The sequence below is a fragment of the Cololabis saira genome, chromosome 16 (genome assembly GCF_033807715.1).
Source record: "Cololabis saira isolate AMF1-May2022 chromosome 16, fColSai1.1, whole genome shotgun sequence".
Lineage (NCBI taxonomy): Eukaryota > Metazoa > Chordata > Actinopteri > Beloniformes > Belonidae > Cololabis > Cololabis saira.
Genome location: NC_084602.1, coordinates 38,826,471 through 38,853,292, shown reverse-complemented (window position 1 = coordinate 38,853,292; position 26,822 = coordinate 38,826,471). Strand labels below are relative to the sequence as shown.

The following is a 26,822-nucleotide window of genomic DNA, read 5'->3' as shown; positions in this document are numbered from 1 at the left end:
GGAGAAAAGAAGGAAGGAAGGCAGGAAGGAAGGAAGGCAGGAAAGAAGGAAGGGAGAAAAGAAGGAAGGAAGGCAGAAAGGAAGGGAGGAAGGAAGGAAGGGAGGAAAGAAGGAAGGAAGGAAGAATGAAAAGAAGGGAGGAAGGAAGGAAAGAGGAAGGAAGGAAGGAAGGAAGGGAAAAAAGAAGGAAGGAAGGAAGGAAGGAAGGAAGGAAAGAGCAGGAGGAAAGAAGGAACAAGAGAATTAGGTCATTTTGACCCGAAGACAGCACAAGGGTTAACAAAATGACAAGTACTTTTCCATGCGACTATGTTGTTGTCGTTGCTTTAATGAGCTCGGCCGTCGTGTGGAGACGCGACGAGCAGACGAGAACGCTGTTAGGGTTAAACGAGCGCCGCTGCTCAGGACTGGGCACTCGGCCACCGGCCAGAGAAAGGCTGCAGGGAGGATAACAAGCCGGTTTCTCACCGACAGCATTTGGTTTCTCCTCCCTCCGCGGTTGCCAACATTTTCTCCCAGCGTTCAGCACCGGCATGTTTCTCATGTTCTGTTTCTGCATCTTTAAACCTTAGCACAAACCGGCGCTGGAGGTCAATGACCTTTTTGAAGACATCAAGGATGGGGTGAAGCTCCTGGCTCTGTTGGAGGTCCTGTCCGGCCAAAGACTCGTAAGTAATCTTTAAACATTAACTATATTTCATTTTGATTTTCATTTTATTCTTTATTTCATTCAAAAAATAAAACAAACAATTCAATACAAATACAAATACAAATGTTCATAAATTGTGAATGAAAAGGGAGCAGAAAGAAAAAAGAATCTTATCTGATCTGCCCCTTTTTCCAAAAAATAAATTCACAAATAACATAAATTAAAAACTAATTAAATAAAAAACTAAAATAAAATAAAATTACCGCCGTCTATGGGTATGTCAATTAAACTTAACTAACATATTTCATTATATTTACTTAATATACAGGCTTTAATTGTTCTTTTAAATGTAATATTTGATTTGGATTCTTTGTTTTCTTTATTCAGATTGTTCCATAAACTGATTCCTTTCACAGAAACACAACGTTCCATCAATTTAGTCCTGAATCTTGGTTTTTTAAAGATCTCTGATCTCTGATCCCTTTTAAGTTATACTTGCTTTTTCTCTTTTTTCAAATCTTTTCTGAATGTTGATTGGTAAAGTTTTTTTATGAGCTTTAAACATAATTTGCAGAATACTATAGTCTACTAGTTCATGAAATTTCAATAATTGTAACTGAAGGAATAATGGATTTGTTGGATCCCTATATCGTGTTTCTACTGATTATTCTTATGGCTCTTTTTTGCAGAATAAAAATTGACTGAATATAAATGTTTTACAGGCATTTCCCCAAACTTCAACACAGTAGGTCAGATATGGAACAATCAGAGTCATACAACTATAATGATAATATAGTTTTAATCATACCAACTATATATTTGTATGCTTGATATGTTGGACAGAAGCAGTCGACTCAAATGTCCTAATTCAAGGGGAGGAGACGCCTGATTTCAAATAGACACTAGGGATGGGCCGGTATGGACTAAAAAATGTATCACGATCATTTCTGGAATTTATCCCGATAACGATAAAAATGACGATAAAAAAAAATACCAATTCAACTCCATCTTTGTAACTATAAATCTATCACCAGCATTCAGTCTTTTGAGCCAAATCACTGCTCTAAAAGAATACTGAATGCTACTAAACGTCATCAATGGGAATTTATCTTTCTTTCTTTCTTTCTTTCTTTCTTTCTTTCTTTCTTTCTTTCTTTCTCTTCTTTCTTTCTTGTCTTTCTTTCTTTCTTTCTTTCTTTCTTTCCTTTCTTTCTTTCTTTCTTTCTTTCTTTCTTTCTTTCTTTCTTTCTTCTTTCTTTGCTCTTTCTGTCTCAGGCTCATATTCTTCCTTCCTTCCTTCCTTCCTTCCTTCCTTCCTTCCTTCCTTCCTTCCTTCCTTCCTTCCTTCCTTCCTTCCTTCCTTCCTGTCCTTCCTTCCTTCCTTCCATAAATCAGCTTTACACAAAAACATCATCAACGAGAATTTATCATTTTTTACCGCGAGATACAAATTCTTACCGTGGGGAATTTTTGGACGGTAAATTGTGAACGGTAAAATATCGCCCATTCCTAATAGACACGTGCAGATTTGCATGAATATGCAAATCAAGGCTGCATAAATGACTTCAAATCTGCGCTCAGGTTTCGATGCATTTGTCTATTTTTCAGAACGTGGTCAATTAAGTTTTTGATTGGACAGACTGGCCGGCTTATTTCATTTAGTCTTCCAGAGACGGAGACGGAGGTGGGTCGGGCAACTGTCAGACTATTTAATAGAAAAAACTTGATCAGGAAATTACCAAAAACATTACCCAAGAATTTCCGTCTTCCTGTCGTTTAGCAACGGATAAATATTTAGACGTTGCTAAACCACAAGAAGTTAGACGGTTTTTTCTTAGCTGGGTAATTTCCCCTGATTGATCAGAGACAAGAAAAACCACAACCTGACGGTCCTGGAAGTGAAAGGCAGCGAAGCCGCCCCTTTGGATGATCGTCACAGTTTTCACAAAAGCTTAAAAAGCTTTGCATCTTTAACGCCAGCAACTCTTTTATAAATTTATAACTCTTTTATAATAAATTTATAACATTTGTTTTCTTCATGCACGACCTTAAACTTCTCGGGTAGATTTATTTCGTAGGATGACAAACTTGGGAATCGTTTGAGAATGTTTGAGGCTGGTAAAGGTGCTGTTTTACAAAGATTATAACTCTTGAATTGTTGTGTGTTTTTTATATATCGTGTTTGATTGATTGTGTCTCTGTGATTGTAAGTGCTTGACTCTTTGTGCTGCTTCTTGTCCAGGTCGTCATTGTAAATGAGAAACTGTTCTCAACTGACTCACCTGGTTAAATAACGGTTAACCCTTGTGCTGTCTTTGGGTCAAGAGAGGAGGAAGGGAGAAAAGAAGGAATGAAGGAAGGGAGAAAAGAAGGAATGAAGGAAGAAAGGAGAAAAGAAGGAATGAAGGAAGTAAGGAAGAAAGGAGAAAAGAAGGAATGAAGGAAGGGAGAAAAGATGGAAGGAAGGGAGAAAGGAAGGAAGGAAAGAAGGAAGGAAGGAAGTAGGAAAGGAAGGAAGGAAGGGAGAAAGGAAGGAAGTAGGAAAGGGAGTAATGAAGGGAGAAAAGATGGAAGGGAGGAAAGAAGGAAGTAAGGAAGAAAGGAGAAAGAAAGAAGGAAGGAAGTAGGAAAGGGAGTAAGGAAGGGAGAAAAGATGGAAAGAAGGAAGTAAGGAAGAAATTAGAAAAGAAGGAAAAAAGGAAGGAAGTAGGAAAGGGAGTAAGGAAGGGAGAAAAGATGGAAGGAAGGAAAGAAGGAAGGAAGTAGGAAAGGGAGGAGAAAGGAAGGGAGAAAAGATGGAAGGAAGGGAGAAGGGAAAGGAAAGAAGGGAGAAAAGGAAAGAAGGGAGGGAGGAAGGAATGGTGAAAAGGAACGAAAGAAGGAAGGAAAAGCAAAGAAGGTAATAAAGGAACGAATGACAGAAGGGAGGTAGGAAGAAAAAGGAGTAAAGGAGGGTAAAAAAGGAGGAAAAGAGGAAAGGAAGAAGGAAGGAGAGAGCATGGCAGGAGGAAAGAAGGATTGGGCATTTTGACCCAAAGACAGCACAAGGGTTAAATAAAAATAAAATAAAATGGAAAAACCGCCCTCTGGTTTTTCACAATAAAAGCCTTTTTTCTCCCCGTCTGAAGCCGATGTGACAAGGCCGCCAGCTGAAGAGGATCCACTGGGTGTCCAACATCGGCAACGCACTCAAGTTCCTGGAGGGCAGGAAGGTAAGCAGGACGCATGCTTTTATTCTTTAACCCCAAACTTTAGTTAAAACGATTGTGGAACCTCCCCAGACTTTAATGACCCAGATGTTTCACCCGGTCACGGAGCAGGAGACCGATAGTTTGTCTTTCCTCCGTCTGGCTCCACCGAGTCTCGTGTTATTGCTGCGTCTTGTGTTATACGGCGTGACGTGCTGCTCCCCCCCCATCTTCAAGTTTTGTTTGACTGATAACTTAATTCAGCTCTAATTTAATAGTCAGCAAATCTATAAACTCTTGTGATTCATTGGACGTTATGTTGGACTTGCGGTAATTTATCTGAACTTTGATTCAGGCGGTTTATACATTTTAACCCTTGTACTGTCTTTTGGGTCAAAAATGACTCCTTCCTTCCTTCCTTCCTTCCTTCCTTCCTTCCTTCCTTCCTTCCTTCCTTCCTTCCTTCCTTCCTTCCTTCCTTCCTTCCTTCCTTCCTTCCTTCCTTCCTTCCTTCCTTCCTTCCTTCCTTCCTTCCTTCCTTCCTTCCTTCCTTCCTTCCTTCCTTCCTTCCATCTTTCCTTCCTTCTTTTCTCCCTTCCTTTTCTCCCATCCTCCCTTCCTTCTTTTCACTCTTCCTTCCTTCCTTCCTTCCTTCCTTCCTTCCTTCCTTCCTTCCTTCCTTCCTTCCTTCCTTCCTTCTTTTCTCCCCTCATACATTCTTTCCTTCTTTTCTCCCTTCTTTCCTTTCCTCCCTTCTTTCCTTTTCTCCATTCCTTCCTTCTTTTCTCCATTCCTTCCTTCCTTCCTTTCTTCCTCCCTTCCTTCCTTCCTTCCTTCCTTCCTTCCTTCCTTCCTTCCTTCCTTCCTTCCTTCCTTCCTTCCTTCCTTCCTTCCTTCCTTCCTTCCTTCCTTCCTTCCTTCCTTCCTTCCTTCCTTCCTTCCTTCCTTCCTTGACCCAAAGAAAGCACAAGGGTTAAATATTCTGAAGCATTTTTGTCGACGGAGATCCACCTTTCTCTTTCTTTTCACTGTCAGCTTCACTGGATTAATTTATTTAGAGGGGTTTTTGGCCAGACGTTCCTTTATACACTTCCTGTCACACTTTAATATTTCGCTGAGCTTTGATTGCGACTCACATCCACGCCGGCATCGGTTCCGATAAGCTTCTGTAGTTTCACAACATGTATTTCCGTCCAGAGTTGCATCAATATTTCTCAGAGATCTCGAGAGTCGGACTGATGTGCAAAGTCTCCTCCAGCGCATCCCAAAGACTCTGGCATCTTGTAATAAACCCGCGTCAACAGGGATGAAATAACCGGGTCGTTCAGCATCTTCAGGTGGTCCGTAGACCCCGTGATGTTGCTGAGTCTAGACCTGAGCAACGGCAGGGACCCCAGATCGTAGCACCACGGCTTCTCCCGCTGATGCACTGTAAAATCTGGACTCATCAGACCACGTTGATGCTCTCAAAGCAGATTGAAGCCTTTTTTTGTGATTATTGTCTCTGATAAGGTGTGGAAATGTTTTATTTTCACTATTAAACACAGCTCGGAGCTCTACTGTGTTTTTACAATCGTTTGAACGTTTTCCGACCACATTTCTACTAGGGCTGGGGATCGATTCAAATGTTTTGATTTTGAATCTTAAGATTCAGAATCGATTATCAAGATTTGATTCGATCCGATTCGATTCAATTCCGATATTGATTTGGGGTTAGTGTTATTAAAACTGTTTTTTGAGCTGTTGCATGAATGATATGACTGTAGTTCTGCAACATATTAATACTAGTATTATATTGAGATTCAACAGCAAGTATTGCAGCTAATGATGCTGTAAGGACCAATCACCTCCCAGAATGCTGATAGAACTGCTTTCAGAAACATCATGTGGGTTAGAATTACCAAACAGAGGAAAGGGAGGAAACAGAGACGGATGAGATCGGTCGTATTTTTTCCCACATTCCGTTTTTATTTGTTACATTTTCGTCTATTTTGGTTTTTAATTTTTGAGCATTTGGTTTTTAGCATTTTTTGCAAATGTAACCCCAAGACAGTATATAAAGTAATGAAATATAGACCATTTATGCAATTATAACCTAACACTTTAATGTTTTCATACCTTTAAACATATTTAAAGGCAAAAACATGGCACCAGTTATTCTCGTGTCCAACAAAACATTCCTTTTTTGGGGATAACCAAAAAAATAACCAAAAGTTGTAATGGAATGATGAAAAAAAAAAATACATAAATAAATAAAAGAAAAGAAAAAAAAAACCAAAAAAAAAAAAAAAAAAACATCTTTAGACATATGAATCGATTTTCAGGAATTGATATGAGAATCGATTTAGAATTGGGAAATCAATTTTTTCAACACAGGCCTAATTTCTACCTGGAAGGGGGTCGTTCCCAACTCTCCTCCCGGGTTTTTGAATAACGCTCTCAGCCCAGTTTTAACAGTTAAAGTCATCTCCTGCTATGTTTTTCTTCCCTTGATGTCAATAATTTGACCTTTTTGAGTCTCCTGACGGTTGTTTAAGACGTGAGAATCAGTCAAATAACCAGCTGAAACCTTCTCATCCAATGGGAGGCTCGGATTTGCTTATTTATATCCAGGTGGTGACTTTCTTTTTTTGAACTGGCAGCGTATAAAAGGATCTGTCTTTAATTTTACACACGCTTAACGTGAGCAGAGCAGACAGAAGTCGACTGTTCATCACTACTAAATGCCATTTTTCTGACTATTGGCTGGTGAGCTCCGTAAAACCTTCCCGCTGTTCCAGGAGACGGGATGTTTCCGATCGCATGATTAAATCCTCTGCCTCTGTGACCTACTTTCCCGTGGTTCCCTGTGACCCTCCACTTACGCTGTTGTGATCTCTCTCCCATCACGTGCCTCAGTCTGGGTACCGAGGATCTCCGGTCAGTCGCCGTGAAACCGGCCTGTGTGATCGTGTTGCTGAATGCAGCCCCTTCTGTTTGATGCACGTTGACAAACGCTGCGATGCTTCATGCTTTCTCCAAAGTTTTACCTCATTTTCTGCTGAACCACATTTGAATGCATCTCCGGTAGATTGCCGGACGCCGGCGTGTAGGGATGGGCGGTATGGACTAAAAAATGTATCACCATAATTTCTGGCATTTATCCCGATAACGATAAAAATGACGATTAAAAAAAAATACCAATTCAACTCCACCTTTGTAAATATAAATCTATCACCACATTCAGTCTTTGGAGCCCCCAAATCACTGCTCTAAAAGAATAATAAATACTACTAAACTACACCAATTAAATTGAATTGATAAAAACCAATTAAATGAGTTACACCTGTACTGCAAAACTGGAATGACTCAGATCCGCCATGTTTGTTACACAAAACACGTATCAACGGGAATTTATCTTTCTTTCTTTCTTTCTTTCTTTCTTTCTTTCTTTCTTTTATTTCTTTCTTTCTTTCTTTCTTTCTTTCTTTCTGGCTCATTTCTTTTTTTCTTTCTTTCTGGCTCCTTTCTTTCTTTCTTTCTTTCTTTCTTTCTTTCTTTCTGGCTCATTTCTTTCTTTCTTTCTTTCTTTCTGGTTCATTTCTTTCTTTCTTTCTTTCTGGCTCATTTCTTTCTTTCTTTCTGACTCATTTCTTTCTTTCTTTCTTTCTTTCTTTCTGGCTCATTTCCTTCCTTCCTTCCTTCATCCTTCGTCATCAACAGGAATTTATCGTTTTTACCGCGAGATGACAAATTCGCCCATTCCTACCGGCGTGTCTCTGCAGAGGCTTCTCTTAGCTCTGCTCTTCCTTCGGGGCTCAGTTTAGCGCTCATTTATTTTATTTTTACTCTGGTTGACTTTTCTCCATGGCTGCTTCCGCCTTCCACTAATGTCAAGCCCTCAAGCGCATCAAAGACTTGACTTTGATGACTTTATTGAAGGGAAAAAAAGACTTTCTGCACGTGGTTTGCTTTCCAGAGTCATTATTTGCTTCTGATTCTGTTTCAGATCAAACTTGTAAACATTCACGCCACTGACATCGCAGATGGGCGACCGTCCATCGTCCTCGGGTTGATCTGGACCATCATCCTCTACTTTCAGGTATAATAATTCATCTGAAGTCCTGACCGTTGTCCCACCTTGGTGGGGTTGTCTTGTCTTGGGTCTTTTTTGTCTTGTCATTTCCTGTTTTATTTTGAAAGAACTAACTCTCTTCTCATTTCAGGTCACTTGCCCTTCCTCATGTGTCACCGGTCTGATTGTCTTCCCTGATTCCCGATTGTGTTCACCTGCTCCTCATTTCCCTCAAATAGTCTGCATCTCCCCAGGGGTCCGTTTCACAAAGCAGGTTCAACAAACTCTGAGTCTAATCCTGAACTCTTAGTTGTTCTACTCTGAGATCGGAAACTCTGAGTTTTCGGTTCCAGAACAGCGGATTTGAGTTCATTTACTCAACTCTAAGTAGTTTCATCTGGAGTTAAGCGTGTGCGCCACAACTATAAAAAGCCAGCATTAATGGAGCCCTGATACAACAATTCACCATGGCAACCGGTGACAACAAAAGTCTTTCTGCCATTCAGTGTGAAGTCGCATCTGTGACGTCATGCGCATTCCCTCTATTAAAGACTCTGATAACCTGCGTCTGCATCCTGTGTATGAGCCTGGTTCTGACAATACACACTGACCAGGGAAGACGTAGACTATTTGAACACATGAGGGAAATGAGGAGCAGGAGAACACAATCTGGAATCAGGGAAGACAATCAGGGACTGGCTTTACTGCAGGTGTTTCAGTCAGAGGGCGGAGTTACGTCCTACGTCACACACTGTCTGATGCACGTTCTCGTTGTTAGCCGTGGAGCGTCAGCAACATGCTAGCGAGTCCCTAACATGAAAAGGTGTTTTATTTATAAAAGGTTTTCTTAACACAAAAGTTAAACCTGCGGTAGACACCATACTATGTTGTAGTGTAACCCAAACTAATTGTTTTATAGTCATTGTAATTCATAATTTACGTTAATTTAATCTCTATAGCTGGTATTTAAACTTTAAATGGGCATATTGGTGCAACAAAAAAAAAAAAAAAACTCATCAAATGCATCAATGCGTGTACTATAATTGTAGTCTGGTTACATTATAGTATATATTTCGCCCAATATTATAAAATGTCACAGTGTAAAATGTATTAGAGTAAGACTTAATAATAATAATAATGTACAGCAAAGGCAACTGTAGGTTACTGCATGTATTAATTGGGCAAACGGATGCATAATAATAATAATAATAATAATAATAATAATAATAGTACATGCAGACTAAAATGAGACTATGATGATCAGCTGTGTTCTCTTTTCCAAATGTGTGTGTGTCCCACCTATCATATTGTATGCATTTTAATAGAAAGAAGTTTGTGCAATAATTACACAAATGACTCCCATCAGGATATATTAATAATTCACCTTAAGTTAGCAGAGGAAAGACAGTTTCAAATCCTTTTGTGTATATTTATATAGGAATATACCCACATATGAAAAGCAACATAGAAGTAATGCATAAAGAATTAACATTACGGCATGATATGCAATCAACAGTTTATTTGAAACACATTGAAAAATAATAAGTGGGCACACAGACAAACAAACAACGTAGCATTATTCCTTGAGTGAACAAACTGGGGTACGAGGAGGAGAGACTTGGACTGAATAATTCTAAAAGCAGGCAATGTGTGAAAATTAACGTTAAGTCAAACTGGAAAAAGTCATAGGATAATTTGCACAAAAATAACATGGCATTATACCTTCGAGTGAACCTTCGAGTGAACAGACAGGACTCAGGAGGCAGACGATGATGTACCGAAGCTTACGACCTGATAATGCCATAAAATAAGTAAAAGCAAAAATGTTAACATTTGACAATCCTTGATGAAACTGTGATAAAGTTATTGGATGTTTTTTTCACGAAAGGGAAGTCACGGGCGCGCGTGTCAAGCGCTTGCTGAAGCGTGCACTGCTGCGTACAGTCAAACCACGCCCCAAACCACGCCCATATGACTGAAACACCTGCAGCAAAGGCAGTCCCAAGACAATCAGACCGGTGAAACATGAGGAAGGGCAAGTGACCTGAAACGAGAGGAGAGTTACTTCTTTCAAAATAAAACAGGAAATGACAAGACAAAAAACACCCAAGACAACTCCACCACGGTGTGACAACCGTGAACCTCCCTCCGGTCTGTTTCCAAAGGTCACCGTTCAGTTTCTTTCTCGTGTCTCCTAACTAGATCGAGGAGTTGACCAGCAACCTCCCGGCGCTGCAGGCGCTCTCCAACAGCAACTCCTCGCTAGAGAGTCTGGCCAACTCTGAGACAGGAAGCCCCCCCATGAAGAGGAAGGTGGTGAAGAAGTTTCAGGGCAACGCCAAGAAGGCTTTGCTCCGATGGGTCCAGTTCACCGCCGCCAAGTACGCCGCCTTTAAAACTTTAAATGCAGATCCAAATAAAGCATATTTATTTATTTATTAGTATTTTCTAAATTTGAACCGGTCTTTGTACGTTTTGACCGTGTAGAAATGTAATTCTCGCCATTGTAAGTAATGAGACGCGTACCTGCTGTACTTTTAACAACTTGTGCTTTTTATTATTTTAATTCTTTTCTTATCATTTTATTTGTTATTTACTGTTTAATTGTGTCTTGCTGCTTTTAACCCTTGTGCTGTCTTTGGGTCAAAATGACCTAATTCTCCTGTTCCTTCTTTCCTCCTGCTCTCTCCTTCCTTCTTCCCTTTCTCTTTTCTCCCTTCCTTCTTTCGATCCTTCCTTCTTTTCTCCCTTCCTTCCTTTTCTCCTTTTCTCCCTTCCTTCCTTCCTTCCTTCCTTCCTTCCTTCCTTCCTTCCTTCCTTCCTTCCTTCCTTCCTTCCTTCCTTCCTTCCTTCCTTCCTTCCTTCTTTCCTCCTGCTCTCTCCTTCCTTCTCCCTTCCTCTTTTCTCCCTTCCTTCTTTCCTTCCTTCTTTCCTCCATTCTTTCGATCCTTCCTTCCTTTTCTCCCTTCCTTCCTTCCTTCCTTCCTTCCTTCCTTCCTTCCTTCCTTCCTTCCTTCCTTCCTTCCTTCCTTCCTTCCTTCCTTCCTTCCTTCCTTCCTTCCTTCCTTCCTTCCCTCCTTCCTTCCTTCCTTCCTTCCTTCTTTTCTCCATTCCTTCCTTCCTTCCTTCTTTCTTTTTTCCCTTCCTTCCTTCCTTCCTTCCTTCCTTCCTTCCTTCCTTCCTTCCTTCCTTCCTTCCTTCCTTCCTTCCTTCCTTCCTTCCTTCCTTCCTTCCTTCTTTTCTCCCTTCCTTCCTTCCTTCCTCTTCCTTCCTTCCTTCCTTCCTTCCTTCCTTCCTTCCTTCCTTCCTTCCTTCCTTCCTTCCTTCTTCCCTTCCTCCTTCCTTGACCCAAAAACAGCACAAGGGTTAATGTTGACGTAAAGCACTTTGAATTACCTTATGTTAAATTGTGCCATACAAATAAACTTGCCTTGTCTTGCTTTTCTAGACATTTTTATTTGAATTTCTGTTTTCAGGCATCATGGGATTGAAGTGAGGGACTTCGGTTCCAGCTGGCGCGACGGCGTGGCCTTCCAGTCGGTGGTTCACGCCATCAGACCGGACCTGGTGGACATGGAGGCGGTGTGGAAGAGGAGCAACAGGGAGAACCTGGAGGAGGCCTTCGCGCTGGCGGAGAACGAGCTGGGCATCCCCCGCCTGCTGGACCCCGAAGGTGCCGCTGTTTTCCCGTTGGCCGTTCAAATGTTTGCACGTGGATGCGACATAACAGCACCGATTAATCAGATTATGGAAATAGGAGCTGGCGATGTTAAAACCTTGAACTTAGCTGTCAGAGGGAAGAGATGCGCGATGGAAAAGCCGACGCCTCCTTCCTTCCGGAGGATTTAAAGAGCAGCTGAGGGGAAGAGCAGCAGAAGCTGCAGTGGCTCTGCAGTCCTGTCTCCACCAGCAGAGTCGTGATGCTTTATTACACCCAGGGCTGCTGCCGAAAATCCTGCTTTCGCTGGAGCTTTGACCCCGATTTCTAAAATAAAAGCAGACGTGTATAATTAGCTGTCAGCCTCGGTAGATTTAAACTCTTATATGTATAAAAACGAAGACTGATCAGGCGGTGCAGCTCACCTGAAGATGTTTCTGCTGCTCTGCAGATGTGGACGTGGACAAGCCGGATGAGAAATCCATCATGACGTACGTGGCTCAGTTCCTCAAGCATTACCCGAACCCCCACCACTCCGAGGCCGACGGGCAGCAGGATGAGGTACGTATGAGCGTTTTATATGCAAAGAGCACGCAGGACAGTTATGTGTTAGAGGAAGTGTGTGAGTCTCAACACAGGATTGGAAATAATCATTATTCTCTATGTGTTATTAACGCTGAATAAGTTGCACGTCCTACAGAAGCACCTGGTATATTTCCGGTTGCAGAGATCGTCACCGACCGTAAACGCTGCTGCTGCCGAGCTGCAGATTAGTGATGCACCGAATGTTCGGTAACCGAAATTATTCGGCCCGAAAATAGCAAAAAAAACACTTTCGGTGTTCGGTGGAATAAGTGGGGAAAAAACCCAACAATTAATTGATTAGATGACGCAAAAGAAGTGAATAAAACAAAATTAAAAAAAAGAAAATCAATCCCTTTCCCATATATTGTATGGGAAAGGGATTGATTTTCTTTTTCTTTTGTTTTATTCACTTCTTTTGCCCTTTTTTTACAATACACTTTAATGCACTAAATGCATTTTTTTTTCAAGGCCTATGTTACAGTTTTTCAGCAGTTAGTTATAGGCCTAATGTAATTTATTTATTTAAATTTTTTTTATTTAAGTTAAGTTTTAATTTAAGTTTGGAATACTTAAAAATGCGGGGAAATTAAAAAATGTTCAGTTGTTTATGTTCAATAAATATTTCTACCTTGCAATTTTGTAAAAGATTTTATTCTTTGAAAAGCATGCCTAAAGCACATTTATTTGATTTATGCAATGGTGAAAAAATTGGCAAAATAAATGGAAAAACTGCGAAGAACCATGTTCGGTATGTTATTCGGTATTCGGCCAAGTGTTCATTATTATTTTCGGTTTCGGTCACAAATTTTCATTTCGGTGCATCACTCCTGCAGATCTCCATCTCCGAGCAGTCGCTGCATGAACACAGCCGTTTTGAAATCATCCACACGTTGCCTGATGTCATCACAGACTCATTTGATTTGTTTATTTTTTGTTTTTCCCCATTTGCTTATTTTTTCTCGTGCACATTAAGCTGCTACTCGGCACTATTCCAACTTTTGCATTGTCGGTACCAGGTGCTCCAGGTGAGACGTGAGGTCGCAGCGCCGCATGCTTTCTCCCTCATCTCTGTTCCTGTCTCTTTTCTTAATCCTCCTCCCTGCTGTTCTAACGCCTTTACGATGTCTCTGCATCCCCGTGTGCCCTCCTGCTCCTCTCTTGGATAGTTTGGCCCCCAAGATATAGAGCAGATGCTTGAGGTATGTTCAACTAAACCAAATAAATAAGAGGTTTAAACAAAAAAAACAACCATAGCTTCTTACCGGTGGCGGCTGGTGCTAAAAATTTTGGGGTGGTGGCGCAATTGACCTTGGCATGTAACGGGGTGTAACGGTACCCAGAAGTCACGGTTAGGTACAAGCTTAGTACAATAGGGAATAAAGAAAGGTAGAAAATAACATTTTGGTCCTTTTCATTTTTAAAAATGTAACCATCCAACAATGGCTTATTGGTCATAAGTTTTAGTGAAACAGTTACGGTAGTAATACAGGACTGTCTCAGAAAATTAGAATATTGTGAAAAGTTCTTTATTTTCTGTAAAAAAAAAAACTAAAATGTCATACATTCTGGATTCATTACAAATCAACTGAAATATTGCAAGCCTTTTATTATTTTAATATTGCTGATCATGGCTTACAGTTTAAGATTAAGATTCCCAGAATATTCTAATTTTTTGAGATAGGATATTTGAGTTTTCTTAAGCTGTAAGCCAGGATCAACAATATTAAAATAATAAAAGGCTTGCAATATTTCAGTTTATTTGTAATGAATCCAGAATGTATGACATTTTTGCATTACAGAAAATAAAGGACTTTATCACAATATTCTAATTTTCTAAGACAGTCCTGTAGGTAGTAATATAATAATAGAGTATTAGGGCCATGCAGGAGAAAAAATATGGTTTTTGTAGTTCAGTTTGATTTTTCTAAAAAAGATGGGGAATGAATTGTCCAATGACTTAGATTAAAAACAACAACTTACGAGTTCGTAACGATACTGATCGCTGATTCGTTGCTGATAACTGTGTTTCTGGGACGAACATGTCCCTTTACAAATCTAATTTAAACCAATTAAAATAAAATAAAAAACATTTTGGAACCAAATAAACATTTAATTACAATTGACAGTCACCCACAGACTGAAATGACACCTTCTTTTAATAATTATTTGCATCTTACATGTTTGTTTTGTTTTTTATTTTTTATTTTTCATACCTTGATTTGATGGGCGCTCTAGCGCCCCCTACTGACCGGCCGCCACTGCTTCTTACCCTGTTTTCTTCTACCTGAGTTTCTAAAACTTGTCTAAAAACCAATAATCTCTAACCATGTCTGCTTCTTTAGCACGAGGTTCCCATCTGCATGTTAATTAGGAGAGTAAAAGTAATTTAGGATTAGCGTCCAGACTAAGCCGCCTGTTCCCTGGATATGACAGAGAGAGGAGAGGAAGATGCTGCGGGAGCTCAAGGTGTTTCTGGACCAGCTGGAGAGGGACGTGCTGCGAGCCCAGGGCGCCGAGGGAAACCTGTCAGACAAGTATCAGGTAAAAGACGCCCGCAGATACCGCGTCTTAGCTTAGTTTATTGTTTTGCACAGTTTTAAAAATATACAGGAAATATCAAATATAAATACTATAGGTGGAGGAAGTGGCAAAAAACCCATGGGCTTATTTGAAGCCTCCACCGAAGATATTAAAATGTCATGTGTTATAAAGAACACAAGATTAACATACAAAAACAAAAAGTATAACTACATAAAAGTGATGGCAAACTAATAATGCAATATATAGATAATAAAGAATAAAGACAAAAAAATAAGTGTGTGTGAGTTAGGAATGGGCAATATTTTACTATATTTTACTAATTTATTTTACTAATATTTTATTTACTTTCATGATTTACCATCAAAAAAATTCCCCACGGTAAGAATTTGTCATCTCGCGGTAAAAACGATAAATTCCTGTTGATGATGTTTTTGTGTAAAACTGATTGAAGGAAGGAAGGAAGGAAGGAAGGAAGGAAGGAAGGAAGGAAGGAAGGAAGGAAGGAAGGAAGGAAGGAAGGAAGGAAGGAAGGAAGGAAGGAAGGAAGGAAGGAAGGAAGGAAGGAAGGAAGGAAGGAAGGAAGGAAGGAAGGAAGGAAGGAAGGAAGGAAGGAAGGAAGGAAGGAAGGAAGGAAGGAAGGAAGGAAGGAAGGAAGGAAGGAAGGAAGGAAGGAAGGAAGGAAGGAAGGAAGGAAGGAAGGAAGGAAGGAAGGAAGGAAGGAAGGAAGGAAGGAAGGAAGGAAGGAAGGAAGGAAGGAAGGAAGGAAGGAAGGAAGGAAGGAAGGAAGGAAGGAAGGAAGGAAGGAAGGAAGGAAGGAAGGAAGGAAGGAAGGAAGGAAGGAAGGAAGGAAGGAAGGAAGGAAGGAAGGAAGGAAGGAAGGAAGGAAGGAAGGAAGGAAGGAAGGAAGGAAGGAAGGAAGGAAGGAAGGAAGGAAGGAAGGAAGGAAGGAAGGAAGGAAGGAAGGAAGGAAGGAAGGAAGGAAGGAAGGAAGGAAGGAAGGAAGGAAGGAAGGAAGGAAGGAAGGAAGGAAGGAAGGAAGGAAGGAAGGAAGGAAGGAAGGAAGGAAGGAAGGAAGGAAGGAAGGAAGGAAGGAAGGAAGGAAGGAAGGAAGGAAGGAAGGAAGGAAGGAAGGAAGGAAGGAAGGAAGGAAGGAAGGAAGGAAGGAAGGAAGGAAGGAAGGAAGGAAGGAAGGAAGGAAGGAAGGAAGGAAGGAAGGAAGGAAGGAAGGAAGGAGCCTGAAAGAAAGATTTGACCTGAAAGAAAGAAATAAATAAATGAGCCTGAAAGAAAGAAAGAAAGAAATGAGCCTGAAAGAAATGAGAAAGAAAGAAAGAAAGAACGATAAATTCCCATTGATGACGTTTAGTAGTATTTAGTATTCTTTTAGAGCAGTGATTTGGCCCCAAAGACTGAATGTGGTGATAGATTTATAGTCAAAAAAGTGGAGTTGAATTGGTATTTTTTTTATCGTCATTTTTATCGTTATCGGGATAAATGCCAGAAATTATCATGATAAATGTTTTAGTTCATACCGCCCATCCCTAGTGTGAGTGTGCATGGGATATTGTTTTTACAACTTATATTACTTATATTGACTCCTGATCAAATAAGACGGTACATGTCACTATGAGTGAAACACAAAAAAGAACATGGATACATGTACAACAAAACACTGGGAAAACAGTTACAAAAAACAGTCAAGTTCCTTCAAACGTTTTTTGTAACATTTCAAAGAGGAAGAGCTCTTTGCCAAGTGGGAAATATCATTCCACAATTTAGTCCCTAAATCTCACCGAAAATTGACGTCTGCAAGTGAGAAATTTAGGAGGATCTGAGGATTGTCCAGTTGAATAAGAATGAACCTGTGAATGGTTTTTCCCTCGCAGGGGTTCAAAACCTTCAACGTCCAGTACGAGATGAAGAAGAAGCAGACGGACCCTCTGCTGCAGCCGGTCCACAAGGACGGGAAGCTGTCGGTGGACCAGGCTCTGGTCAAACAGGCCTGGGACCACGTCTCTGCCCGGGTAGGAGCTTCATTTAACCCTTCATGAGCATAGAACTAGCATAGTTTTACATTTCTGCATGCTATACTGCCATTTTATCCAGTATTTTTATTTGCTATGCATCAAAACAACCCATATAAGCCAATCCTTAATAATGTGTATGTTACAAGTCCATACTAAAAAGTGCAAATAACTACCTTTACAGTAATTTTACAGTAAATACTGGACTATAGAGCGCACCCGTATATATATATATATATATATATATATATATATATATATATATATACACATACATACATATATATATAGGCAGCACCTGCAAATTTTTAAAAGAAAAAAAAAAATTGTACATAAATAAGCCGCACTGGTCTATAAGCTGCAGGTGTCCCAATTGAAACATGAGATATTAACACGGTAAGAACTACATACATACTGCAAATGCCAAGAACAGTTTAATAACATTGCTTTTAACAGTAACAACGTTGGAATTAAACAGCCTGAAGGATTACTTCGTCGTTACTTTTTTTTTATTGACGATTTTTTTCCCCATTATGTGACAGTCTTGGGCAAACCGTAGTTTGTCAAAACAGTTTCATTGGTAAACTGTGACCTGTTCGGTAATTTCATTGGTCTGATATGACGAGTTTACTGGTAAATGTGTTGCCGGCGGGAAGCTAGTTAGCCTATGAAAATCCATAAATTAGCCACATCGTTGTAAAAGCCGCAGTCTCAAAAAAAAGTAGCGGCTTATATGGCGTAATTTACAGTACACGTATTTTTCTAAATACAGAAATCCCATAACTAGATTCCTTCAAAATTGTTAATTGAAAAAAGTAACACAGAATCCTTTCAAACCACAGGAAATGTATCTGGAATGAAATCATACTTTAGTTTTTGAGATAAATCATTTTATATATGGCGTTTAGATATTGCGTCTCATCCAGCGTTGAACTCAGCTTCGCTCACGATAAACCGTTATGTGTGTGTGTGGGTTGTATAGTGTGTGTGTGTGTGTGTGTGTGAATGAATGAATGAATGAATGAATTTTTATTTTTGTGTCATGTCCGAAGACCCATCCCTTTACGGGATTATAAGACACCAGAAACAGAAAATCATCAAATACACAATATCACACGCACTTAATTGGGAGCTGCACAATGAACACCGGAAAAACAAAAATAAATAAATAAATCAAAAACCAGAATGGATATTTTTAAATATATGTTACTTTTCTTCGTTTATCCCACGCTTTCTCCAAATAGTCAGCAAGTGCAAATAGTTTATGATCAAAAATCCATTTGAGTCTCTCAGCATCACTTACCCACATCAAATCCAGATTCTTACATCTATCAAATAATTTTTGACGCAGCTCATGATACAAAGGACAGAAAAATAAAAAATGGAACTCATTTTCAATATCATTAATATTACAGTAAGGACAAATCCTCTCTTCTTCTGGGACCCCTCGATAACGTCCTGTCTCAAGGTGCAGAGGCAAGATTCCACAACGGATTTGGGCACATAATGATCGTTGTCTTTTAGAGAGGGAGGCACAAACATACTTTTCACCGCTATAACAACTTTTTATCAAACAAAATATTCTTAATTTTGGTTTATACAGTATGTCCTGTGACCATTTGATCTGATAAGCATTAAACAAGGCTTCCTTAGCCCAAAAGACATTCACAACGCTCCCATTCTGAAATGCATGCAATGCGCCAATCCTCATAAATATACCCTCTACTTCACTTGCCCATGCACCTTTTATTGTAACATCCCATTTTAATATTTTCTTAGCAATTCTATTCTCTGGCATCTTCACTATTCTGTTCCATAAAGCTAACATAGCACCTTTCCAACGTACCTCACATGGCTCCCATCCCATATCTCCCATTATAGCTAGTATGGGCGCGAATTTATGAACCCCTAAAAAGTATCGGATTGCCCTAATCTGTACCCTTTGTCCTTTCATGTTTTCCTTTAAGCCCCATACTCCTGCCATATAATCAATAACAGGACAGACGCACGCCTGAAATAATTTGGAATAGGAAGCATATCCCAAATCGCCCAGCTTTTTAGTCTTTCCTATTACACCACCAAGTGCCCTACTTGCAGATTCAGCTAACAGAGATGTACCATATTCAAAATTTAGATGTTCATCCAAAATAAAACCTAAGTATTTGTAGTTTCCTACATACTCTAATTTTTGTGTGTGTGTGTGTGTGTGTGTGTGTGTGTGTGTGTGGGGGGGTTGTATAGTGAGTGTGTAGTGCGTGTGTGGTGTGTGGAGGTTGTCGCTGAGTAATCTTTCGTGAAAATCAAGAACAAGATCACAAATTCAAAGCGACTAGTTTCCCAGGGGAATGACGTCACCTCCCTTTTCGCAGGATTTTTGTGCAATTTTACTGAATTATTATGTGATTTTTGCAAACGATTTAATGGATTAAAACTCTGGGACACTAAATGCAGGATATGTACAGGATTGTCTCAGAAAATTAGAATATTGTGATTTTCTGTAATGCAATTACAAAAACAAAAATGTTATACATTCTGGATTAATTACAAATCAACTGAAATATTGCAAGCTTTTATTATTTTAATATTGCTGATCAAGTCCATACTAACTAAATACATTTTAAACTAAAACTAATTTTACAGTAAATACTGGACTATAGAGTGCACCCATATACAAGACTGTCTCAGAAAATTTGAATATTGTGATGAAGTCCTTTATTTTCTGTAATGCAAAAATGTCATTACAAATCATTACAAATCAACTGAAATATTGCAAGCCTTTTATTATTTTAATATTGCTGATCATGGCTTACAGCTTAAGAAAACTCAAATATCCTATCTCAAAAATTAGAATATTCTGGGAATCTTAATCTTAAACTGTAAACCATAATCAGCAATATTAAAATAATAAAAGGCTTGTAATATTTCAGTTGATTTGTAATGAATCCAGAATGTATGACATTTTTGTTTTTTTAATTGCATTACAGAAAATAAAGAACTTTATCACAATATTCTAATTTTCTGTAAGTGAAATTCTTCCTGTTTAACATGCAAAAAGAATTATTGCTCTGCTTTATTTGGTTGTAATTGCACATTACATTTTGAAAATCAATACGCAAACGGGAGCGCCGGCGCTCCAGCCGGTCTTAAAGAGTTAAACTACAGTCATCATTTAAATGTAAAAACCCAAAGGGTTCCTGTGTTTACTCAGCGTCGCTGGGTCAAGTGCAGAGTTGAATCATGTTGTTCAGGAGGACAGAGGCCGTGTTGTTCGGCGGAGAGCCTGCTCCTCCAGTTCAGACTGGCAGAAACACTCTTCTGTAGTCTGGCAGCTTGGAAACGTTTTGATCAGGATCCTCAGAGCTAAGATCTTCTCTGGGTGTCGTCTGCAGCTGCTGGACTGGCACATCCACTTGGACAAGTCTCTGCCCGGTCCTCTGGGGATGATCGGAGCCTGGCTCCACAGGGCGGAGATGGCCCTCAGGGAGGACATCCCTCTGCAGCACGCACACGAGGAGACGGCCAACGTCCTGCACAGGAAACTGCAGCAGCACAAGGTACGGTAGGCGGCCAGAGACCTACTCCGGATCTCTGGGTACCAAAGTTTGCAGCTGATTGTTTTTCCTCTGCAGGAGATATTAAAGAACCTGGAATCGCACCGACAGACCTTCCAGCAGATCCACAAGGACAGATCCGTTAACGGGGTACCGGTGCCGCCCGAGCAGCTCCAGGACATGGCTGAACGGTAGGAAACATGTGACCCCTGCAGGGCAAGCTCCGGTCCAGGATGGACAGCGCTTCACATTTTTTACTCCGTATTTTGAACTTGTCATTTATTCTCATTAATGCTCAAATATATCAAGAATAAAAATCACTTTGCATGTTTTTAAAAGTACACTAAAGTATTAAAAAAAACTAAATAGATAGATAGAAAAAAGATATAAGTTAATATTAATTAATTATTTAATTCATATTAATATGTTTAAAAAAAAGGAGATAAAAATGCATATATACCGGTATGCTTTAAGCTTTACCAAACTTGGTATTAATCATTAATATACATGCAGACAAGGGGGGAAAAAAACAACAAAAAATTGTTTTTGTTTATAACTGATAGATAGATAGAAAATTGATAAAAAATTGGGTTATTCATATGTTGATATTAATTAATTATTTAATTAATATGTTTAAAAAAAGAAAGAAGATTAAAATGCATATATATGCTTTAAGTTTTACCAAATTTGGTATTAACCATTAATATATATACGGACAAGGGAAAAAAATATTGTTTTTGTTCATTACTGATAAATAGATAGATAGAAAATAGATAAAAATGTGTTTATTAATATGTTAATATTAATTAATTATTGAATTACTATTAATATGTTTGAAAAATAAGAAAGAAGATTACAATGCATATATATGCAAGTTTTACCAAACTTGGTATTAAACATATCCAGACAAGGGAAAAAATTTGTTTATTGCATGAATGATGTAATTTTATGTCCACAATCTTAAAATGAAGGTTAAACATTTTCCTGTTTTTTTTTTTTATTATCTTCTGCAGTTTTTGTAAAAATTCAATAACAAAATTGAACATTTGAGCGTTTTTTTTATCTCTCCAGGTTCAACTTTGTGTCCACGTCGTCTTACGGACACTTGATAAAACTGGAATTCTGGGAAATGAAGTACCGACTGATGGCGTTTCTGGTTCTGGCCGAGTCGAAGCTGAAGTCGTGGATCATAAAGTACGGCAGACGGGACTCGGTGGAGCTCCTGCTGCAAGGCTACATCGTAAGTCCAGATCACGTATAGGTGGGGGGGGGGGCTGTTGGGACGCCGCCTCTGAGAACCCGTTTGCTTCTCTGTTCCAGACTTTCACCGAAGGCCACCGATTCTTTGAGCAGTACGAGATCATCTTCACAGCCCTCAAGCAAGCTGCAGAGGTTTATCTCAAGTCCGACAGCTCAAGTAAGAATCTGCTCGTTGTCCTTCCAGCTCGTACTGCTACTGTTTCATCTTTCAGTAAAACTCTTACCATGGATTTCATGTTACAGGGTCTAAGACCTGTAGCAAAGGTGAGTCTAAAACCAGTCTGACAGTCGCACCGGCTTCCACTCTGCCTGTTTCCTCCTCTAACTTTAACTCAAGATGCAGAAACTAAAAAAGTCATGCTGCTTTGTGCATGAAGGAGTAACACCAGCATGACTTTACGCCTCTAACGCTGCAACACGAGAGCGGACAGACCATAATAGTCCAGGGGCCAGAGCCCAAAATTTCACTTGTCAGTATTACTCAAGGTGACCAAACTTACTTATGATTTTTGAAAATATCCATGTCTGTAGATGATATTCTGGTATGATAACCTTCCTGAGTGGCAGCTGGATCAGAGTTATCAGCTCATGAAGTTCAGAAAATTACATTTTAGTTGCTGCTGCATATCCTGGTTTAGACTCATGTACAGGAAATCTGTCAATGTTTATATTGTCTTTGGTATCATTTTAAAAGGGACCTTTTAAGCATTCATTGAAGCTAACATGTGAATCTTTCTGACCAACGTAGAGGTCACTGCAGCTCTTTAAACTATAAACAACACACATTGTTACACAATTTTCGCCCAAATGATAAAATATCTTTTATCCCTGTGTCATCTAGGAACAACAGAGACACAAAATACAAAAACTGGAATACTCACAGAACCATAAGGATTCAGGAAATGTATAATATACCCCTATTATATCATTCTTACAGGTTATTGTGAGCCTTAAACTAGAAGAGCATCGTTAGGCTCCTATGAAACTATAACAGCCACTAGGCTGATGTCACAAACTGGTCTTTATCTGCAAATACACGACATAAAGGAACCACAATGAGATAAGGAACCAGCTTAGTTTTATAAACAACATTAGAGACACAAAATACAAAAAAAAACAAAAAAAAACTGGAATACTCACAGGACCATAAGGATTCAGAAAATGTATAAAACACCCAATTTAGAATCATCAATTAACCTGAAGGGGCTGGTAACTTCATGAGCTGATAACTATGATCCAGCTGCCACTCAGGACGGTTATCTTACCAAAATATAATCTATAGACATGGATCTTTTCAAAAAAAGTAAGTTTGGTCACCTTGAGTGGTGCTGATATCTGGTCTGGCCCATGGACCATAATCAAGCCCTCTCGTTTCACACGTCTCCCTGCTTTCTGTGTTCAGTCGATGAAGCCGAGGGGGTGAGTAAGTTCCTCCACGACACGACGGCTCAGTGGAAGAACCTGGCGTTGGAGGTGCGCAGCGTCCGCAGCATGCTGGAGGAGGTGATCTGCAACTGGGAGAAGTACAGCGGCACGGTGGCGGCGCTGCAGGCCTGGCTGGAGGACGCCGAGCAGATGCTCAACCAGTCGGAGGCCGCCAAGCGCGTGAGTGCAGGCACACACTTGTTATCTGCCATTTGCATGTGTTATATATTCGACATAGGACGCTAGATCAGTGGTTCCCAACCTTTCTGGGGTCTTGGACCCCCTGCAAATGTTTGGTCAACTCTGAGTTTAAAGAGAAGTCTTGTGACAAATACTTGATTTTGCTGCCCTGAAATCAGACAATTTTCGAGTGAAAAACTGAGCAGATTCACTGATGATCAGCAGTACTGGAGTTGAGGGGGGATGAGGGGGTATGGCATCCCCCCTGAAATAAAAACGGTCCAAATCATCCCCCCTGTAAAACTGCCATCCCCCCTTTCCATCCCTTATGTCATTTCATCAATGAATGTGGTTTTACTGCTATTTCAACATTTAGAGTCATCACCAGAAAAATAACACCAGAAAAATAACTTATTTGACAATTTTCTCCAGTTTCAAGTACATTTTCACTTGAAATAAGTAGAAAAATCTGCCAGTGGAACAAGATTTATCTTCTTATTTACAAGCAAAAAAATCTTTTCCACTGACAGATTTTTATACTTATTTCAAGTGAAAATCTACTTGAAACAGGTGAAAATTGTTGTTTTTTCCAGTGATGAGTCTTGTTTTAACTGTAATGAGATTTTTTTACTAAAATGAGACATTTTAACTAGAAATAAGACAAATATTCTCGTTAAGATTGTGAGTTTTTGCAGTGATCCATGTTACTTATCCTGTGAAGGACAGAGTCATATTGATAAGTTCAGAAAAGTGTTTTTTATTGTTGTGTTTTGATGTATTTGATGTAAGCCCAGTGGATATTTAAAGCTTACAGAAGGCTGCATTTAACTGCTGCTATGTCATTCCTGCAGTATTTCTGCAGGTGTTTTGGTCACTGCTATTATTTGTTATATATTATATTATTTGTAATCAGCACAAATTATCTGTCCCCATATGATCAAATCCACCATCCCCCTGATTTTTTTTTACAACTCGAGTACTGATGATCAGTGATGCCGCTGCACTTGTGCTGGTGTCATGGTTCAGTCTGACTGAACCTCTCCACATAAAGAACCCAGAGGCTGCTGAGCGCCCAATCTGTTCCTTTGAATCCCAACATGATATATTCTTCTTCGTAAAGTCTCTTTTTGCCGTCTGTTTTCTTTTCTGGCTCAAGGTCTGCTACGTTTGGAAAAAGCTGTCTTTTTTGTAATACAAGCCATCATCTACTTCTTTTCCTTTTCTTCTTGTGTTACTGTGCTTATTGTGTATTTTCTTTGTTTTGTTTTTTACATTATTGTAATTTCAAGCGCTAACTTGAACTTGCATGTTGATGAGCGTTCCCCAAACAGCTACCTGCAAATATTTCACAATAACAGCATTTATTGGTTATAATTGGACAAGTTTGCAGATCGTGTTACGTTTGTATGAACAGTGTCATGTTCAACAAGATTTCTTCTTAAAATACAACGAATGATGATTATGAAAGAGTAAAATAAGTTCAGGTAGTTTAGGTAGATAAAGGTCTCAGTCAAATTTGAATAAACTAATCTATTTCTATAAATGTCAGAGGATCTTTTTTTTTTAAATACATATTTTATTATCACTGACCCTTTGTAATTACACCACGGACCACTAGGGGTCACTGCGCTAGACGAGTAGACTAGACTAGTCAAAGCAGGTGCAGTTAAGCTCCCGTGGTTATTTGTTTCTGCACTTTTCTCCTTCAGGATTTCTTCCGGAACCTCTCTCACTGGATCCAGCAGCACATGGACATGAACGACGCCGGGAATTTTCTCATCGAGACGTGCGACGAAACCGTCTCCCGGGACCTGAAGCAGCAGCTTCTGCTGCTGAACGGGAGGTGGAGAGAGCTGTTTGTCAAAGTCAAACACGTACGCAAAATAATCCAACAGCATATTTCACCCAAACTGTTAGTTTATGACAGGGGTCGTCAACCCGCAGCTCTAGAGCCGCATGCGGCTCTTTAGCGCCGCCCTAGTGGCTCCCTGGAGCTTTTTCAAAAATGTTTGACCTTTTTATTCCTTTTTTCTTCTTTTTTTCTCTCTTCATTTTCTCTTTCTTTTGTTCTTTTTTTCTTTTTCTTCTTTTTTTCTTCATTTTTTATTTTTTCTCTTTTTTCTTCCTTTTTCCTTTCCTTTTTAATCTTGACATTTCGAATTTTTTCTCGACATTTCGATTTTTTTCTCAAAATTGTACTTCAACATTAATCTCGACATTTCAATTTTTTTCTCGAAATTTTGACTTTTTTCTCGACATTTCGACTTTTTTCTCGACATTTCCACTTTTTTCTCGACATTTCCACTTTTTTCTCAACATTTCCACTTTTTTCTCGAAATTTCGACTTTCGCCATTTGCCTTCATTCTAAGGCTGATACAAGACTTTTCATTTTTTGCGACTCCAGACATATTTTTTTTTGTGTTTTTGGTCCAATATGGCTCTAAAAAATTTTGGGTTGCCGATCCCTGGTTTATGATAATAACCACACAAAAAAATACTGACTTCTGTTTTATCGGCAGTATGCAAGAGCAGACGAGGTGGATAAACTGAGGCAGGACTACCAGGATGGGATTAACACCTTGAAGATATTCATGGATGCAACTAACGAGAAGATGACTGCTCCGGTCCAGGTGTCGTTCCTCAACGTCAGAGCCTTCGCTCAGGACGTGGAGGTGAAGAGTCTCCTCCGTTTATGATGTCGTCAGCCTCTGTTTCTGTTCTGTGTTGCATCACTTCACGTTTTCTAAACTTCCTGCAGGAAATTAAGCACAAATTTCCAGCGATGGAAGCGGCCTGCAAGGCGGCAAGCCGCACGGCCCAGCTGCTGAACAAAGACACGCCACAGGAGGAAATTTCACAAATGATGTCGGTGATGGCGTCCATCAAAGAGCAGCTGAGTAAGGTGTGTACCTGCCGAGGCGCCATCAGGATTAATGTTATTGTGAAAGTTAAAGGAAATGAAAAATGGCCCGGTTTCCATCAAGCATGAAACTGACTGCGTTTCCATGCATCAATAACCCTTTTAAAACCTGAATATTAGCAATAACCCGAATTTGCACGGGCATGTAAACACCAATAACCCCTTTGAATAACCTGAATTTGCTCATATTCGGGTTTTTAAAAACCTGAATATGACCCCTGGGTTACTACTTTTAAAACCCGAATATTGGGTCATGTAAACGCCTAATGGAATATCCCCATCAAACGGAACATGAATTTGTTTTCTGCACATGCTCTGTTCACAAGGAATCCTGGTCTTTTGAGTCCAGGAAGTTCTTATAAACACGGAGAAACAAGACCAGGAGGAGACTAATCACTTCATAAATGTAATGAAGGATATGAACATTTCTGCATTTGTAGACGGTAGAAAGTACCGGGATAGCAAGATTTACAAGAAAGTGAGCGAAAAGTTGGGCGAAGCAGCATTTGTTTTGGATTTGGTTACAGGAAGAAGAAGCGGAAATTACGGGAATTGCGTCATGATGTTCTCCATGCGTCACTGGTTTGATCCAGATATCCCAAATGATTAATTACCATGTAAACGGAATATTCTGAATGTTTCAGTAACCGGAATATTAGCAATAACCCAAATTTTGACTGCATGTAAACGTAGTCACTGACAGAGAACTGGCTCTGGGCCAGAAAACACGGTTCCAAGGTCGCACCAACTCTTTGTACGTAACCAACGTAACTGAGGTTTGCAGTG

At 39.6% G+C, this 26,822-nt stretch overlaps 1 protein-coding gene across 1 annotated transcript in view; it reads left to right on the top strand.

The window, feature by feature from the left end:
- Positions 1–7,851: 7,851 nt before the first annotated feature.
- Positions 7,852–26,822, top strand: part of syne1b (spectrin repeat containing, nuclear envelope 1b) — a 191,224-nt gene continuing 172,253 nt past the window's right edge. Inside the window, exons 1-16 of the mRNA XM_061743971.1 lie at positions 7,852–7,918; positions 10,094–10,272; positions 11,368–11,564; positions 12,001–12,110; positions 13,301–13,333; positions 14,568–14,675; positions 16,562–16,699; positions 20,089–20,253; positions 20,329–20,441; positions 21,322–21,490; positions 21,571–21,667; positions 21,754–21,774; positions 22,913–23,115; positions 24,825–24,989; positions 25,636–25,788; positions 25,875–26,018. Of these exons, the coding sequence (XP_061599955.1) occupies positions 10,193–10,272; positions 11,368–11,564; positions 12,001–12,110; positions 13,301–13,333; positions 14,568–14,675; positions 16,562–16,699; positions 20,089–20,253; positions 20,329–20,441; positions 21,322–21,490; positions 21,571–21,667; positions 21,754–21,774; positions 22,913–23,115; positions 24,825–24,989; positions 25,636–25,788; positions 25,875–26,018 (1,896 nt within the window). The 5' untranslated portion in view covers positions 7,852–7,918; positions 10,094–10,192. The remainder of the gene's footprint in view (positions 7,919–10,093; positions 10,273–11,367; positions 11,565–12,000; positions 12,111–13,300; positions 13,334–14,567; positions 14,676–16,561; positions 16,700–20,088; positions 20,254–20,328; positions 20,442–21,321; positions 21,491–21,570; positions 21,668–21,753; positions 21,775–22,912; positions 23,116–24,824; positions 24,990–25,635; positions 25,789–25,874; positions 26,019–26,822) is intronic.